We start from the raw sequence: 16,278 nt of genomic DNA, 5'->3' as shown, positions 1-16,278 counted from the left end.
AAAACGTTACGAAACATGTACCGAATTGTAAAAGAAACCATCGGCCATCTGGGTATGCTGCCCAAAGCACGCCCTATGTCGTCGAAAGTTTCCCAGAATCGTCCCGGCACCGCAAACGACAAGTGCAAACAGAAAATTTGCGAAGATCGTGCCCGTGATTTGGGCGCATTCGAAAGCACGCTACCGGAACGGCTGCACGTGGTTAGTCCGCAGATGTGGCGCCCCTGTCCGGATCCACCGAAACCACGTCAATTTAGCTGTAATGATGTTGCGCTATTGAATCTACCCCGAAGGAAACGAGATCCGGTGCTGAAGAAGAGCAGCTGTACTTCGCCCGCGCCCAGCATCGAGGCTCCGGAATGTATAAAAATTAAGGAAGACCTTTGCTTGCGTGTTCAAGTGCCCGGTTGCGGTAAGGTAAAGTTCCCACCGAAGTGTGAGGCTGCGTTGCCTCTACGTGATTGTGTGAAGAAGACTCCGCCGGTAGCGTCGTTTTCCGAAGCGTACAAAAATCCGTTCCCACCGCTACCAATCTCGGAATGTATGTGTTACAATGCCACGAAAGTGTGTTAAATCGCTGCCAGACTATGATGGACGGGAATAAAGCGTAAACGAGTTTCGGACTTTGATCGATTAAATTTTTTTTGTACGTTTATCGTTAAACAAGTAATATTAGTTATTTTGTAGTTTACATTTTATTTAGTTCTTCTGCTAAATTACTAATGATTACCATTTTCATTTATTTGGTTTTGCTTGAGTTTAAATGTTAATTTGATTGACGTTACTAAGGAAACACTTAAATCTAAGTCTATTTAGATGCTCTGAACCCGCGTTACTTCCTATGATACACTGACGGAATAATCATATGGGAGATGAACAAAATTCTTGCACTGCTTCATATTTTCTTTCATCAATGTCATCTGGGGGGCACTACTTTAATCAGTTATCAGTAACTTCTCATAATTCCCATATATTTTTAAACAATTTATGTAGTTTTACTGCAGTTCAAGTTTAATTATTGCATGAAATGTGTGAATTTATTATTCCTGGTCCTCTTATGTAAATTACGTTTTGTGCGATGTAATCATCTGCATCATGTGTGCTGTTACTATTATTTCGAAGCATGAACCTACAAGTATCAAGTGTTTTCGTTCCGTAGGCAAGTAGCAACCCACACTATAAGAAGTCATATAATAATGGTACATCACAACGTTTCTTCCCCTAGTTTCGGATATGGATGGTGGAAGCATAACAAAGCAATCATTGACCGGAACCTCCGTAACCTCAACTAACGACATCAGTTTAACGTCGTACGACCGTACCTGTGATATATTCCGGTTGCAAGCATCGGGACAGCATCAAAGTAGCCGTGATCTTCCGCCCAATGGTACAACATCAGCCGTCCTTATGCTGGATCAACTGGCCGCTCAACTATCCGACGAAGAGCTATCCTCCTACGGAGCAGCCGTCGAACTAATGCTTGATGATGATGAGGATGATGATAATGCTCGCGGTGATCGTGTTGGTGCTGATGATGATGATGATCGCGATCATCGACCGGTAAGGATAGTGATCGATAAAAATCCAGGAGAAAATGTAGCTGCTGGAAAGGAAGAGCTAGAGGAAGAACCAATGCAACTTGAATCTTTAACGGATTCCATACACAACGGTCCACTACACCAGCAGGCCATAGATGACGAAGATGAAGATGAGCTCACTGAAAAGCAACTATCTTTTTAATTCTTCTCATAATGCTAAATCTCACTGCCCCAGAACACAAATGCATCAGGAAAGAAAAGGCATTATTGTAGCTTTTTTTTGTCCAGGTTGAGGAAGGAACAACGCGTGTAAGATAGCTATAGTGCGTTGTAGAAACGGTCAGCGTTTGTAGTGATAAGTTCGGATTGTTTCCAAATTTACACGGTGTGAATAAAACGTGCATTTGTGAATCGACGGTTTCTTACTTCTTATTAGTACTGTGGGATTGTGACTTACAACCCAGTGACCGTGTTCATCGTTCCATTTTATCACTCCATAAGCTTATCACGCCTCATCTGTTCACACAGATGACCTGTAAGGACTTTACGGGCTGTATCGTTCGGTGTCATTCTCATCACATGTCTAGCTGGTAAGGTCTCCTCTATGTAATGAAAACTCTCCTTCGCTGCAGTTCAAACTGTTTTCGATATTGATTTTCTATAATTGACAGGCTGACCGCTTGTAAAAGACCCCATCAACGGACTTGCACAAAACACTCTACTCCTCCAAATCTCGCTTGGAAGACAATGTTTTCTAATTAGTTTATAAAAACCTCAAAACTACAAGAATCTAGCCTATTTTTCAAAAAGGTATATTTTAGTAAAATATAAGTACCTAAATCAAACACATGCACACACAAACACACACATACATTGACACAGTTAAATTTAGTAAAGAACTTGTGTTTCTGGTTAGCTACTCTAAGACGTTTGATTCGTCAGCGTTCGTTCGAGATCGATGTGCGCCAGTAGTTCGTCCCAGTTGACCAGCTTGCCCGTTACGCGGTACGGCGTAAAGTGGCACACGTCGTGCTTAATGTTAAGCGGCTGTATCGGTTTGCTGGGGACGGCGGATCGATCAAGCATGGTGAGGAAGTCCTGCGTTGAAATGTATCCTTGCTCATTCGCGTTCAATCTGTAAGGATTAAAATTTTTGGTTTAGAAAAACAGTCTTTAGTGAGAGAGTAAAAACAAAACTGTCTTACATCTGCAACATTTTATCGATCAACGCACTGTCCAGCGGTATCTTGCACGCCTTCACTATCGTACGTACACGCTGCGGTGTCAGCCATTCCGCATTGGTCGGTTCCAGATGATAGATGTGTTCCTTCGTTCGATCCAGATCACTCCACAGGGCACGATTCAGCTCGGCATGGACAGCCGACCGGACTAACTCCCGATCGCATGGGTCAGGGTTTTCTGATTCGGCCGAAAACAGTCGGCACAGCGTCACTATCTCCTGATCGACGATACGATCCCCTAGCAGCTCGATCAGAATCTCGCGCAGCCCTTCGTACGGGATCGTACTAACCGTACGGCCGTCAATTTTCATCTGCGTCACCCTTGCCATATGCTTGGCCACGTACTGTTTGTACTGTGGTTGCATCGCATCGCGTAATTTACTCACAATCTTGCCCAAGTTCGACAGTGGAAACTCTTCGCAGTGTTGTTCCATGAAGCGAAGCGCATAAATGTCCGCATTTGTAATGTGAAACAGATGGTCCTGCAGGCGCACGCTAGCGCCTAGATAGAAATGCTGTGGTCCGTAGCAAGCCGGACGCTCGGCAGAATATGGGTCCTGCTGGGGAAGGAATAGTTTGCGCCGTTTGATAAACTCTCCACCTAGAAAGCCTGAATTGCGAATCGGAATTTCATACACCGAGATCGTATCGTCGCTGAGATAGTAGTTGATCACGAAGAATCGATCATTGTTTTCCCGTACGTTCGATATCATGCGGGCACCGAATCGCAAGCTGCACCGATCATACACGACAAACTTGCGGAAGTTAATTTTGGGTGGTTTCGGTTCGAGCGTTAGGCAGTTACCCTCGGAATCTTCGTGCGTACCCCAACCGTTGAACGGTGGCAGCTCCCGTTCCGGACGCCGTCCCGCCACAAACTGTTCTCGCGGTGCACTGTAACCGTACAGTGGTGTAAAATCTTCCACACCGTACATCTCGCGGTAGTAGCCCTCGGTGAACCGATCACACCCGGTTAACAGAACCATCCGGCCGTACACATTAATTCTTGCCCCGATGCGCAAATCCGCGTCGCGATAGTAATTTCCATCCGATTTACCAATCCCTACACAGTCGGTTAGATAACGGCCACCTTTTAGACCTCCGCCGACCACATTCAGCACCATTACCGGAGTACTTTCGCCCATCGTCGGTAGATGATCGAACGTTTTCGGCAAACGGCCACGGCGCAGAAACATACCATTCGAATCGCGACCCGAGTTAACCGGTAGTTTCTCCTTAATTTCGAACGTATCGTCGCTCAGATGATAGAGAACGTCCAGCTCATGTACGTCCCCGAACACGCTGCCCCGATCGTCCCAAACTCCCTTGAACCGGAGCACCTTCCGATCGTACTGAAGGAATTTTCCTAACGTATCAATTTTATACGCCGGACGACGGGCCATTTTGGCGGAATCTTGCTGCCGGCGAAGGTCCGTAGCTGGATCGCTGCAACGGCCGGTGAGAGGGATGGGTTTAGTAATATGGGAAAACTTTAGTAACGGTATGTAACGGGACAGTCCTGTTTTACTCGTACAAGGAGAGGAAAGCCTTTTAATTCGTTAATATCTATCTTGATAGGGGAGTCGTTCTCACTTGAAACTTGTAGAATGTCTAGAGCTAATTATTTTTCCCCTTTGTGTGCGGATAGAAAAATTTAAAATTTATTTTATCTATTTTTTAATATTTTCTTTTCATTGATACCCCTTACATCTTCCCAACCACTTATACCATACGTTTTGTATGAGAATTTGACAATTTTCAGATTGTAAAGCTTGTATCTTTTGGTCTATTTACTTTATTTGCTTGAAAGGATTTTCAAGAAAGGTAAGGCTATTCGTTGTCTAACGTAATACATTTAAATGAGTATTTTGAAACTCCTTACGTCTTATTATGATTAATTACCAGACTTTTTGTTTGAAAATTGGTAATTTTTGTGCTGTTAAACTTATTTATTTTGTCTTCAGCACCAACCTTACTAAAAGTTTCTTTTGTAAGAATCTTGTTACATGGTTTAGTAAAATTAGCAAATGAAAAATATCATGTTTATCATATGATATTACACAAAAATTTTTTTTTACTCTTCACTTACGTGTGCTGTTTGCAATTGCTTGAATTATTTATAACGGAATAATAGGCATTTCGTTTGAATTATTTCGAATCAGAAAAAAACTGTTTGAATAATCATCCGACACTAATTCATCTGCATTTTTATTCACCTTAAATAATAGTTTGCCTGATTTTTGTCAAAAAAAGGTAAAATTAGTTTGATAGTGTAAGAAAAACTGGAACGGATGTATGTAAACTGAATTATTTGCTTTTTACATTGAGATAAGCCTAACTGGAGGTTCTATAAAATGGAAAATGCATAATCCTATACAAAAAGTATGTATTTCGCTTGATACGTCACTGAAGATGTAAGGTTCGCTTTATAACCCGGACAAATTAAAACTCCCATACAAAATGTATGGCCCACCCGGGTGAGCGGACGTCTTTACGGTTAAAAACAGCTCATGTCCCGTTTTTACATCAACTCTTCGTCTGGTCAGCCTAATCCTGCGGCATGTACTCACCTCGGTTGTTCGACCGCACCCGGTACAGCGACACCCAGCCGGTTAAGAAAGCGGCGCGTAAAATCATCGCACCCGGTAATGGTATAGACCCGATCGAACAGTTGCACCGTGTGGTTGATGTTCAAGTCCAACAGCGAGGTAAACTCACTATCGTACGGCGGAGGCCTTGGTATGCGCTGGCGCGTTACCAGACAACCCTGAGGGATGCCAGAGTTGAGCGTTCGTGGTTCGCTTACCTGCATCGTTTCATCCTCGAGATAGTACAGAATGCGCACCTTTCGGATCTGGTAGGGGATGCGATCCACGTTGCCAAGCGTTTCCTGGAAGTAACCATAGAAACACAGCACCTGCCGATCGTACTCCAACCATCCCGGACGGGACGGACCGTAGTGCGGTGGGTAGAGTGAAGGTAGCGTGTATTCGGGACTGTCGGTTGCAAGTAGCGGTGTGCCACCGATACCTGGCCGCTTGCCATCGACGAGAATGCACACCTGGTTGCGCTGATCGAAGTGGTGCGATTTGTGAAACTTGGAACGACCAATCTTTGCAGTGGTGATGTTAAAAGTAAATCGATTAAAAAACATCCAGCGAGTTGTAGGGTAATAAACTTACATCTTGGAATGTATTACCGGGTAGAAATGGTAATCCGGAGCACCGTAGCATCATCGTAGCAGGAGCAAACGCGCTACACACGGGATGCAATGCAGTTTAGCAAATCGAAACAACAATCGACGACGACGCTGGGAAAAGTGAACTTGATGTGATAGCATTTTGAACGGTAATATAGTGTTGCTAGCGGTAACCGGTTGGTAGCGTCTTGGTAACTATTATAGGGCAAGCATGCGTATAGCAGTCCTTACTAGTGTAGGAAAATTATGAACGAACCTGATGGAACGGTGTCGCTCCTTTTCTGGAGTGCTTCTATGAGTTATGCTCCAAATATCGTTCCTAAGATCGACTCTCCAAATATCGTTTCAAAGATCCTTTGGAGCGATCGCTCCAAGTTTCTAAGTTCCTTCGAGTGGTAGCGTTCACACCCAAAGTAATCAAACCCAAAAATTTCTAAAGTCAAGAATATCACGAGACATCTATAAAAAGTGGTTATATACGCACTGATTAAGCTCAATCAACCGCACATGAAAATTTTAGAAATAATGTTTGGGATTTTAACGCTGACCAGGGTCAAGCAATGATATCCACGACGAACGATTTTAGCTATTTGTACTACACGTATAATTATTGCTAAGTTGATTTAAAACACATGCTCTTCATGGTTATTCATCGCTAGACCATAGTAATGCATCGCTGGAAGCGGGCAAAGGACCCGAGAGAGGTTTGAGCGGGTCAATATCGTTCGATCGGATATCAGGGAGAGAGTCGCACGAAGGAAAATTTATTCTATGGGAGTTTCCTATATCCTTTATAGTCTGTTTTTCAAGGTAGCTTCAAAGCGTGTTTTTCGCTTTTTTGATTATTTATAGAAACGCTACATGTCGTATATTTCATGCAGAGTTAAGAAACTTTTGTGTCAAAATATGATATATTACAACTTAGGAATTATATTTCAAATCATCTTGAATTGATCAAGTGATATCCGAACGATTCTTCAATACATTATCTTCCAGTTTCAAAAACCGGTTGGAGGGGTTCTGCTCTTAAAAGGAGTGAACGAATTTCGCTCGTTCCCTTTTTTCGGAACTATTCTTATCACTATCCCATACTAGATTGCTTAGTGAATGTACAAAATGGGAGTGCTTTTTTGTCGTTTCATTTTTCCCGTATATTTTCGATCGTTAATTAAAAAATAAAATCGTTTCACCCGGTTAGGATACACTTACAGAAAACAATAAAATCGATCACTGTACATCACAATGCCTATAGTTAGAGGAGGAGTGGTGATTCTCTGTAATGGTTTGTACCATCACCACTACACGAACCGACTTGAATGCACACTTTTTTTTCTTCTGTTGCATTTTCCATTTTTTTCCCCCGGTGCTATTCAAGAGGGTTTATTATCGGTTTTTTTAGTATCCTGTGCGTGACGTTATCCTTAAAACAAGTTATCGGCCGTTTGTTATGCGTTATCGTCGTTTCTAAAATGGCCCCAAAAACGTAGCAGGCACATGGATCCAACGTGTAGCTGTCTAACATAATTTGGAGCTTAGGTGGCCTTTTTTTTCGTCAATTTGCCAATCAAATTCTCGATCATGTTCGCATCGACGAGACCGATAAATTTGTCTACCACCACACCGTTCCGGAAGGCAAGAATGGCTGGGACCGCTTTCACCTCGAACGTATGGACCAGCTCCGCATTATCGTCCACGTCCACGATAGCCAGATCGATCTCATCGGATGGTTCAAGCAGTTCGGTCATCTTCGGGGTAAGTATTTTGCAGGGATCGCACCATTCCGCATGAAAGTTTACAATCACCGGGTTGTCACTGTTTATTACCTGTCAGGGAGGAGGAAGTGGAAAAGATTCGTTAGCGAAATCCTACTTCGGCATGCTCAAGGGTTAACGCGACAAAAGGTAAATAAACTGCTCAAGGTCCGGCAAACGGCTTGACCGTGGTGCCTATCAGCTGATGTGCGTGAGCGGTTTTGTTGTGACCTTCGACGCAAATGCTCTCAACCCAAATCGGTTGCTTTCGTTGTTGTGTTTACCTTCTGATCGAATTCGTAGTGATCTTTTATGACGTAGCGCTTGGCTGCAATGGCCGAGAAGGAGAACGTCTTGCGGGTGATGCGTTTGTCCAGTATGGCATTGCGGAAGATACGGAGCATTGTGTTGTGTTATCTCTCGTCTTGACGCTAAGGAGTGGAACCAGAAAGAAGATAGTGAATGCCATGGCACATGCGTTGTACAACGCACCGCACGTCTAGCTCGTACATCTTGATCGCTATTCTAATCACGCAATAACATTTTTACAGTAGCCGCATTACATAAAACAATCACATCATGTCGCAAAAGGACTAAAGGCCGATAGCGGCGCGTTTTGTGCTAATGCTAAATCGTTTTAGTTGTTCCGGTTGAGACATCCGGCACGTTAGTACCTTTTATTTCACTAGTTTCGGTGCTTTGTTTCCGTGAGTGCGATACAACACCGCCTTACTGCGGCAGACACATAGAACGGGCGGAGGAGAAGCGCGCTTGCAAATGTAAAACAACACTACCAACAACTAAAACCTTATCCACTAGCTAACAAACAGCGAAATAGAAACTAGGATAATAAACTCAGATAAGGGCGAAAAGTGTTTGGGATAGCCAAACAATTCCGTAGAACGACACCGAACGGGGAACGAAGTTTTGGTAACACTACGAATTTTTTTTGTTATTGCAAGCTCTAGAACAGCGTAGTTGACATTTCGGTTCTATCGGGAAACGTCAAAATTGTCAAACGTAAAATATTTCATGAAATTGTAGTTAAATTATAGTTTATTATAAAAAAAACTCACCAATTGTGACGAATAAGATGAAAGTGTATTAATATAGCATTATTTAATAATTTAGGTTACAAACAAGTATAGCGATTCGACATGGATGACAAAATGAGCAGCGCGACCCATCGTGCAATACGAATCATTGCAACCAACGCTGACGTTTGGAGGTTTGATGATGTCAGATCCGCCCGTTATTTGTAAATAAAAATGTATGTATATATCCCAATCAGCTGTTCTCCAAATGTGGGTGGGGTAGAATTCTTGCTCGCATTATGTTATCATCGTACATGGATTGACGACCAGATAAATGCATTTGCCGGATTAGGAAAGTGGACCAAATATAAAACCAATCGAACAAGTGCAGCACATTCTCAGTTATACCGTTAATACTAATCCCGCCACTCCCAGTGTTTTGTATCGTCCGACAATCTAAAAGGTTTGTGTTTTACGATTTTCTCACCGGTTGTTCATATACACGGATGGTGATGTTAAAACGGAAAACGCGAATTGAAACAATTGCTTCCAATTCGGTTTCCAATTTCGGTTGCATCATCATGCAGGGCGAAACAAAACACGATCGTATCCATTTCTTTAATTCTTGCGCGCTTCACGCTTATCAACTTTCGCCTAGCTTTTTTTGTTGTTTTGTTAGAAATATAATTCTGTGTAGGAATCAATTTTTCTCCCTTATCACCACAAACCATACTTGCCTGATATCGAACCGCGTAGATAATGGTTTAATTTTCGGCTGCATGAAACGCATATTGAAACGAAGCTCTTTTTTCTTGCTTTTTTTCTTTGTATTATCTTCGTTTGGATCAGAGTTCGCTTCGAGGTAAATCATGAGACTGTTCATCATTGGATTTCGGCGAGCAGCAGCAGCAGCAACAGGGGTGGGTGTATATATGCTTCCCGGCCAGCAGCAGCAGCAGACGACAAGGCTTGTGACGCGTATGATTGCTAGCAGTGCCGCGACATACATACAGTCGTCAACAACCTGTTCCATCGCTCAGTCGGCAGTAACATTCGCGCAGGGTGTAAAAATGTTGGACGCACGAAAGACCTTCACGGAAGACTTCTTCTTCAGACAGGTGAGCTTAGTTTTATCTATTTTAAAGCAGAGAGCCAAAGTTTTGTTTGGAGATTCAATTTGTATTCCACGACTCTCGTGTGGATTGTTTAGAAGCAGCAATCATTAAATGATTGAAGGAGAAGGGGAACGACAACCTAAGATACTGTGTGGGACATTTTATGCTGTGTCATGCCTAGAAAATTATAGGATTTTTTTTCTTTATGTGACCACTTTTGACTCGGGCAATTGGTAAAAAAATGTCTTGTGTTTGCCATTTGAAATAACCATGGAAACATCGAGCTTGGATGATGCACACTTGATTGTGAACAGATAAATTGTGATTAATTTGTAGTGCTATTTTTAGCACATTCTGCCAGATACAATGCACCACAAAAACAGGACACAGTTCTTATCGCTTTGTTGCGCTTTTCATAAAGCTGATGCAATAGATAAAATATCTTTCTACTAAGCATGCAGAATCTTTACTTAACATTTCCCGCTTCATGGCAATTGTAACATATAATTTTGGTTGATCATGCGTGGTAATGATAGTTTGGACTGTTTAATGATAGTGCTTTTACGTTTTGTTTCAGCTGTTTGATGAACAATCGCATACCTACTCATACCTGCTGGCAGATATTACATCAAAGGAGGCCATCCTGATCGATCCCGTACTCGAGCAAGCAAAACGTGATGCTCAGTTGATTAAAGAACTTGGATTTACGCTGAAATATGCGCGTAAGTAAGCAAAATCTAAAATGATTCGGTATTTAAATAAATTATTGAAAATATAAAATTTTTAGTAAATACTCACATGCACGCGGATCACATAACGGGTACCGGATATTTGAAACAGCTGGTCCCTGGAACCGTCAGCGTAATATCGCAAAGCAGTGGCGCAAAGGCGGACAAAAAGCTGGTGGACAATGAAACGGTCCAGTTCGGACGGCACGTGTTGCGGGCCATGAGTACGCCCGGGCACACCAACGGCTGCATGACGTTCGTGGTGGAGGAACAGGGCGTAGCGTTTACCGGTGATACGCTGCTAATCAGGGGTTGTGGTCGCACCGATTTTCAGGAAGGTGATTCACGCACGCTGTACCGTTCCGTGCACGAGCGCATCTTTACGTTGCCGGAAAATTTCCGCCTATTTCCGGCTCACGATTACAAGTAAGTGAAGTTTGATGACTGCGAGGGACCTGGCCTACTAAGATAGCCTCTTAAAAACGGCATTTTTTCCTTTCATTGTGTGCTGCTAGAGGTAACATGGAAACGACTGTTGCGGAGGAAAAACGTTACAATCCACGGCTTACTAAGGATGTGGACGCGTTCGTGGAGTTGATGAGCAACTTGAACCTGCCGTATCCCAAGATGATTGGTAAGCTGTTAAATTAATATCTTTCGCTCTACGATGTTGAAGGGTTTTGTTTTCATGATTATTTAAACAGATAAAGCGGTTCCGGCCAATCGCGAATGTGGTCTGTACGACATACCCAAGGAGGCTTGACAAATTATGGTGATGGCATCAAATGTGTAGATAGCAGAGTAAAAAAACAAGTTTGGAAAGAACTTTATTTTTTACATCACAAAACAATTTTCTAGCTCATAAAGCAATGAGAACAATCAAAATATAAGGGATTAAAAACACACAGCAAATAAAACAGTTTTTCTAATATTTTGATACTTTCATCGCCTTTTCTTATGTTAGCTTTATTTATTGATCCTCATAAAATGAAGTTTTAATGTAAAATAGACTCACAGAGAAAAGATGTCGTTTTTTAACCTCCACAAGCGCACGAGAGAGGATTATTTACAGCGTCTCATTAACAACTTACAACATGTTTTTTCATCTATCCAAAGGAATATAACCGCTGCTAAAACCTTCCCAAATCGTCGCGTCATTGTTTGGCGCCCTGGTTAAAGTTGATCGAGTACGAACCGGTCTGGGGATCTTGTTTCATTTCAAAGTTTTGCGTCGACAAACCGAAAGGTCGCAGGATCATGTTGCCCAGGTCCTTCAGCTTGCCCATCATTTCCTCCTTTAGCCGTTCGTTTCGTTCCGCTATCTTGGGTGGCAAACGTACCGTGGCGGATCGGGCCTCACTGTTTGCCGGTTCCAGCTCTAGCACTTTCTTATAGTCTTCTAAACTTTCGTCCAGCTTGTCAGTCTCTTCGTACAGATTAGCACGCCTGAAGGAGAAAGAAACAATAATGCGTAAGAGTGATTTTCTACTAGTGGCTCGAATTGGCCTGCGCAGTGCGCACCTACCTAAGCAATGCTTTCACGTAGTTTGGATTGTATTCTAGCGCTTTGGTGCAATCGTCCAGCGCGGACCGTTTGCGATCGAGCTTCGTTTTGGCCGCGGCACGATTCGCGTACAGTATGGCTCGAGCTTCCTTACAGTCCAGTGGACACAGCCGAAGGGCTTGCGTGTACAGTTCCAACGATTTTAAATGTTCGCCTTGTTTAAACAGCTCGTTGCCCTGCTGCTTTAGCTCATCCGCTTTGGTTTTGTTCGCATCCTTTTCCACCTCCGACAGTCCACATTCATAATCCCGCTGGGAATCCTCATCTACTAGATCGTCCTCGAACGATGGTTCCACCATACTGCTGTCACATTCCTGCTGCTCCTGCACTGACTTATCGTTATGCACATGCTGCGTTGGTTTCGTTGGCTTTGTTCCATCCGCCTCGGTATGTGTAACACAATCGACAAACACGTCCGCATCGGAATCGGGCGGTTTACGTGTGGCCAGTCCGGTCACCTTTTCAATAATTTCATCGACCGCCCGTTCGTTGAAATCTTCCTTACTTTGAGCATCCTCAAACTGTTCGTCATCGCTTTTGGAAGTGTCGCTTTGTGGAGCAGCTACCTTATCACCCATTTAAGTTGTGTAAATGTAAAATGAAAATTTTCACTAGAAATAGTAGATTTTTCTGGAACGCGAGCTCGTGATGGTTACAGGTCCGCTATTTACAGTTTTTCTTTTCGTGTGAAGTGTACCAAAATGTTTATCTACTTCTTCCAGGTGTGTTTGTGTATGTTGCATGTTGTTTTCTTTGACTGTCAATTATAAGTTTACAGAATGATCTTCAATACTTGAACGAGATGACTTTTGCAAGCTCAAGGTTGATGCAGAATGGTGAGGTATCGAATCGTCTTGGTCGTAACTTTAAAACAACCCCTAATTTTGAACGAAAGTAACGCCTTCCGTCGTTAATATAGTCGTACTAACGATTTTAATCCTTGAGTTGCGGAAGAAGTGTAAAATTGAAGAAAATAAAATAATAACGAGGTTTTTCTTAGATAGATCCATCTTAAGAAAATAATACTTAACTATGTTCACATATGTCAAATAAGTACTCAACAAAATTGTTTAAAGATTTTGAGATTTTTTTTCTCTTTTTATTGTTCACTTTTTGTATTACATTTATAAACATGTTTCTCCCAGCGCTCCAAGCAGCCTGCACATCTACACATCGTCCAACAATTCCAATACACGATTGCTCCAACCTTTCCCGGTTTCGTTCGCTCTTTCCAACAGCATTCCAAGCCAATCATGATGATGGCTCACAAAATGTGTTTTACTTTTTTTTAATATTTATAATCTACTCATCCGGCGCATCCCGGTATGAAAATCGACCCAATAGCCTGTTTTTTTTTTTAATATTCTGGTTTTCTCTAGTGCTCCATGTGTCTTTAACTCGCCTTTTCCTTTCCGTCCATTTTGGGACACTACGAATGCATCCTCTCACTATCTCCATTTTCAGAAAAACACGAATACACAATTAAGTGTCTTGTGCATCAGACGCGTAGTGAATTCCTGTTCCCCAGATCCAATTATTTCGCTTCAAAACCTGCCTTGCCATTCCCAGTAGCTTGGGCCTGCCTGTAAAGCTTCTGTTACACGCCATTTTTCACGCCAGCTGCCGATATCGACGACGTCCGGGTGACACCGTTTGTTTAGCTATACCTTTTGTGCCTTTGTTTTTATTACTTTTATGTTTAATAATATTTTTTATTTTATTATTATTATAATCATTATTATTATTATTATTATTGTACGAAGTACATCCTTTATGTTTGTTGTAAGCTTCAAAATGATACCTTGGTTCACCTGGTTCACACCACAATTCAACCCCATCCGTCCATCGCACAACAAACCCCATTCATCACTAGTTCGGGCCAAATTGGAGGCCCCACAACGTCCTTGTGGCTCGGCTCGGTTCACCCCGGCAATCGCAGTGATGGCAATCAGTCTAAAGTCTATATATGTATGGACACGAGCTTTGCGTGATGATTTAGTGTTCGATTTCGTTGTTCCTTGTGCTTGTATGTCTAATCAGCTTCCAGCATTTCCCACTAACTGTTTCTTTACCTCTGCCAACCACCAGCGTGTGTTCGATATATATTAGTATATATATATATGTATGCGTCTGTATGTATAGTATATATATTTATAATGTATTCATGTCTGTTTTGTTGGTTTGCTTTAAATAACTGGCTCGAATATGATATCCATCGGGGTTTCGATTTTGCAAAACGATGTTTGCATCCGTTGGTACGTTAGTATGCATTTGATGCGGTTAAAATATGAACATGAAAACGTCATCTGTATCTGTGCTGTTTTTGTAGTATGCTATGCATTTTGCCTCATTTGTTTGTCCTATAAATCGTGTTTTTTTTTTCTCAACTCTCTACCTTTCAGCACCGTTATAGGGAGCTTGACACCACAGTAACTTGCAACAATCAATCGTATCCTGCCTATTGGATGTGCCGCCAGATGGACAGTTTTGTTTTTGCAACCCTTCACTTCACACAAGCATCAGTTAAAAACAATTCAATTCATCTGCATCGTATCTCAGCTAATCGTTACAGCCACTACTCATTCAGGTTCACGCAGCAGGCTCTGTGTGCACTGCCGCTGTTCTGTTGTACATTCGAGACTGATTTGTTTTTGTACACATTTTCGTTTGCTACCATTGTTCACCCAATCCAACGCATACAGAGATATGTAGTGCGGATAGTATACATACGGGGGTGTCCAGAGGGCGGTCGTCTAGTCAACAGCCTAGTAGGTGGTTGACTTAATTGCAACAATTGGGGGAGAAAAATAAGCGGTACTGCTGTCGTTGCTACAGCAAGGGTTTAAGCAGGCGTTTTAATATGAAATTACCCTGTGAGGTATGCTATCCGCATGACAAAAATGTTTGGTTTTCAATTTTGAACCAAAACAGGAGAAATGGGCTAAACTAAACTCAACACAAGCATACACGTAAAAAGAAGCACAAAACCATGTTTGTTTTACAACACACTACTACAACTCATTGTCTTAGAGACGAATGAAGCTTACGCTCAAAGTCTCTCAAATCCAATAAAAAAAACCTCATTGTCTCAAACGGGTTGTTAAATATAAATTCAGCAAAGACAAAAAATTCAATAATAATTTGTTGTGTTTAATGTATATTGTGTTTTTTCTTCAAAAACGAACAATTTAGTAGTTAATTGAATGATGACCCCTAAACAACCATGTCGCATATCGTGATTATGCTGCTTGTTTTATTGTTTTTTATTTTATTGTTGTTTGCTACAAACAGTGATTTGGGTTGTTGTGTTTTTTCCCCATCACGCACACAAAAACATTTATTCTTCACACATACACACATTCACACACACATATCTCTTCTTTTTCTGTCTCTCTCATCCACACAGAAACGAATCTCATCTTTGCTCTTATAATGCCGGTGGGATTACGCTAAGAAGGCATTGAACAAAGGAATCGGTTTTATTTGGGAACCAAAGTTTGGATGAGGGCTCAAAATGACACGGACTACATAATTACATTTCTTAAAAGGGTTAGGCAACTATTATCTGCTACTACTACTATTACTACTACTTCAGCTCTTACTACTAATAAGCAAAAGTAACTAGTAAGCAAGCGCTCATGCTATCTGAGATGTGGAAAATAAGAATATAGAGCAAATAATAGGGGATACATGCACACAGCCAAACGTACATTATGGATCAATTGCCTTAGTAATTCTACTAAAAAGTATGCAATGCTTAGGCGTTATGCGTCATGCGTTACACGTTATGCGTCCGGTACGCAACAGCCATTAAAGTGTCTGATCGAAGCAGCCATCAGTGCTGGTTTGGTTGTTGCATCGCTATTGCCACTACTAACTTACCAATGATACTCACTAACACTATCATTACTAGTTGCGTCGGTATTTACGGCCTCGGTATTTTTTGCCAGAGAAAAATTATTTCATCGGCTGATAGTTTTATCTTATATATAACATATGTTTGTACAAATGGCGATTATTATTACTTAACTAGTTTTCTCTATTCCTCCCCACCTCTACCTCCCCACACTCCACTACTTTCCTACCTCCTACGCATCGCTCGTTTATT

General features: G+C 41.9%; 6 protein-coding genes across 7 annotated transcripts in view; 2 read left to right on the top strand and 4 right to left on the bottom strand.

The window, feature by feature from the left end:
- Nucleotides 1–11,385, top strand: part of LOC126558602 (persulfide dioxygenase ETHE1, mitochondrial) — a 277,195-nt gene extending 265,810 nt beyond the window's left edge. The window contains exons 2-6 of one of the 2 annotated variants that reach the window (XM_050214643.1): nt 9,711–9,881; nt 10,456–10,600; nt 10,666–11,032; nt 11,122–11,240; nt 11,311–11,378. In XM_050214643.1, the coding sequence (XP_050070600.1) occupies nt 9,744–9,881; nt 10,456–10,600; nt 10,666–11,032; nt 11,122–11,240; nt 11,311–11,369 (828 nt within the window). In that variant the 5' untranslated portion in view covers nt 9,711–9,743 and the 3' untranslated portion in view covers nt 11,370–11,378. Of the gene's footprint in view, nt 1–9,632; nt 9,882–10,455; nt 10,601–10,665; nt 11,033–11,121; nt 11,241–11,310 lie in introns of those variants that run through there. The other variant, XM_050214642.1, reaches the window with a different exon arrangement.
- Nucleotides 1–16,278, bottom strand: part of LOC126559512 (NADH dehydrogenase [ubiquinone] 1 alpha subcomplex subunit 7-like) — a 387,608-nt gene that overhangs the window by 20,194 nt on the left and 351,136 nt on the right. The window lies entirely within an intron of this gene.
- Nucleotides 3–16,278, top strand: part of LOC126559183 (uncharacterized) — a 456,771-nt gene continuing 440,495 nt past the window's right edge. The window contains exon 1 of the mRNA XM_050215302.1: nt 3–607. Coding sequence (XP_050071259.1) covers nt 16–573 — 558 coding nt within the window. The 5' untranslated portion in view covers nt 3–15 and the 3' untranslated portion in view covers nt 574–607. The remainder of the gene's footprint in view (nt 608–16,278) is intronic.
- On the bottom strand, nt 2,460–6,022 carry LOC126557189 (EF-hand domain-containing family member C2-like). Its single transcript, XM_050212874.1, has 4 exons — nt 5,962–6,022; nt 5,350–5,891; nt 2,744–4,225; nt 2,460–2,673 (listed from the first exon to the last, which is right to left on the bottom strand). The coding sequence occupies exons 1-4, from the start codon at nt 6,013–6,015 to the stop codon at nt 2,460–2,462; spliced, it is 2,292 nt and encodes a 763-aa protein (XP_050068831.1). The 5' UTR covers nt 6,016–6,022.
- On the bottom strand, nt 7,502–8,160 carry LOC126559388 (thioredoxin, mitochondrial). The gene is made up of 2 exons (XM_050215538.1): nt 8,014–8,160; nt 7,502–7,801 (listed from the first exon to the last, which is right to left on the bottom strand). The coding sequence occupies exons 1-2, from the start codon at nt 8,131–8,133 to the stop codon at nt 7,511–7,513; spliced, it is 411 nt and encodes a 136-aa protein (XP_050071495.1). The 5' UTR covers nt 8,134–8,160; the 3' UTR covers nt 7,502–7,510.
- LOC126558639 (tetratricopeptide repeat protein 1) lies at nt 11,749–12,748 on the bottom strand. Its single transcript, XM_050214691.1, has 2 exons — nt 12,132–12,748; nt 11,749–12,052 (listed from the first exon to the last, which is right to left on the bottom strand). Exons 1-2 carry the CDS (start codon nt 12,746–12,748, stop codon nt 11,761–11,763), a joined length of 909 nt encoding a protein of 302 aa, XP_050070648.1. The 3' UTR covers nt 11,749–11,760.

Source organism: Anopheles maculipalpis, chromosome 2RL (assembly GCF_943734695.1).
Source record: "Anopheles maculipalpis chromosome 2RL, idAnoMacuDA_375_x, whole genome shotgun sequence".
NCBI classification, from domain to species: Eukaryota; Metazoa; Arthropoda; class Insecta; order Diptera; family Culicidae; genus Anopheles; species Anopheles maculipalpis.
This window is presented reverse-complemented; position numbering and strand designations above follow the sequence as displayed.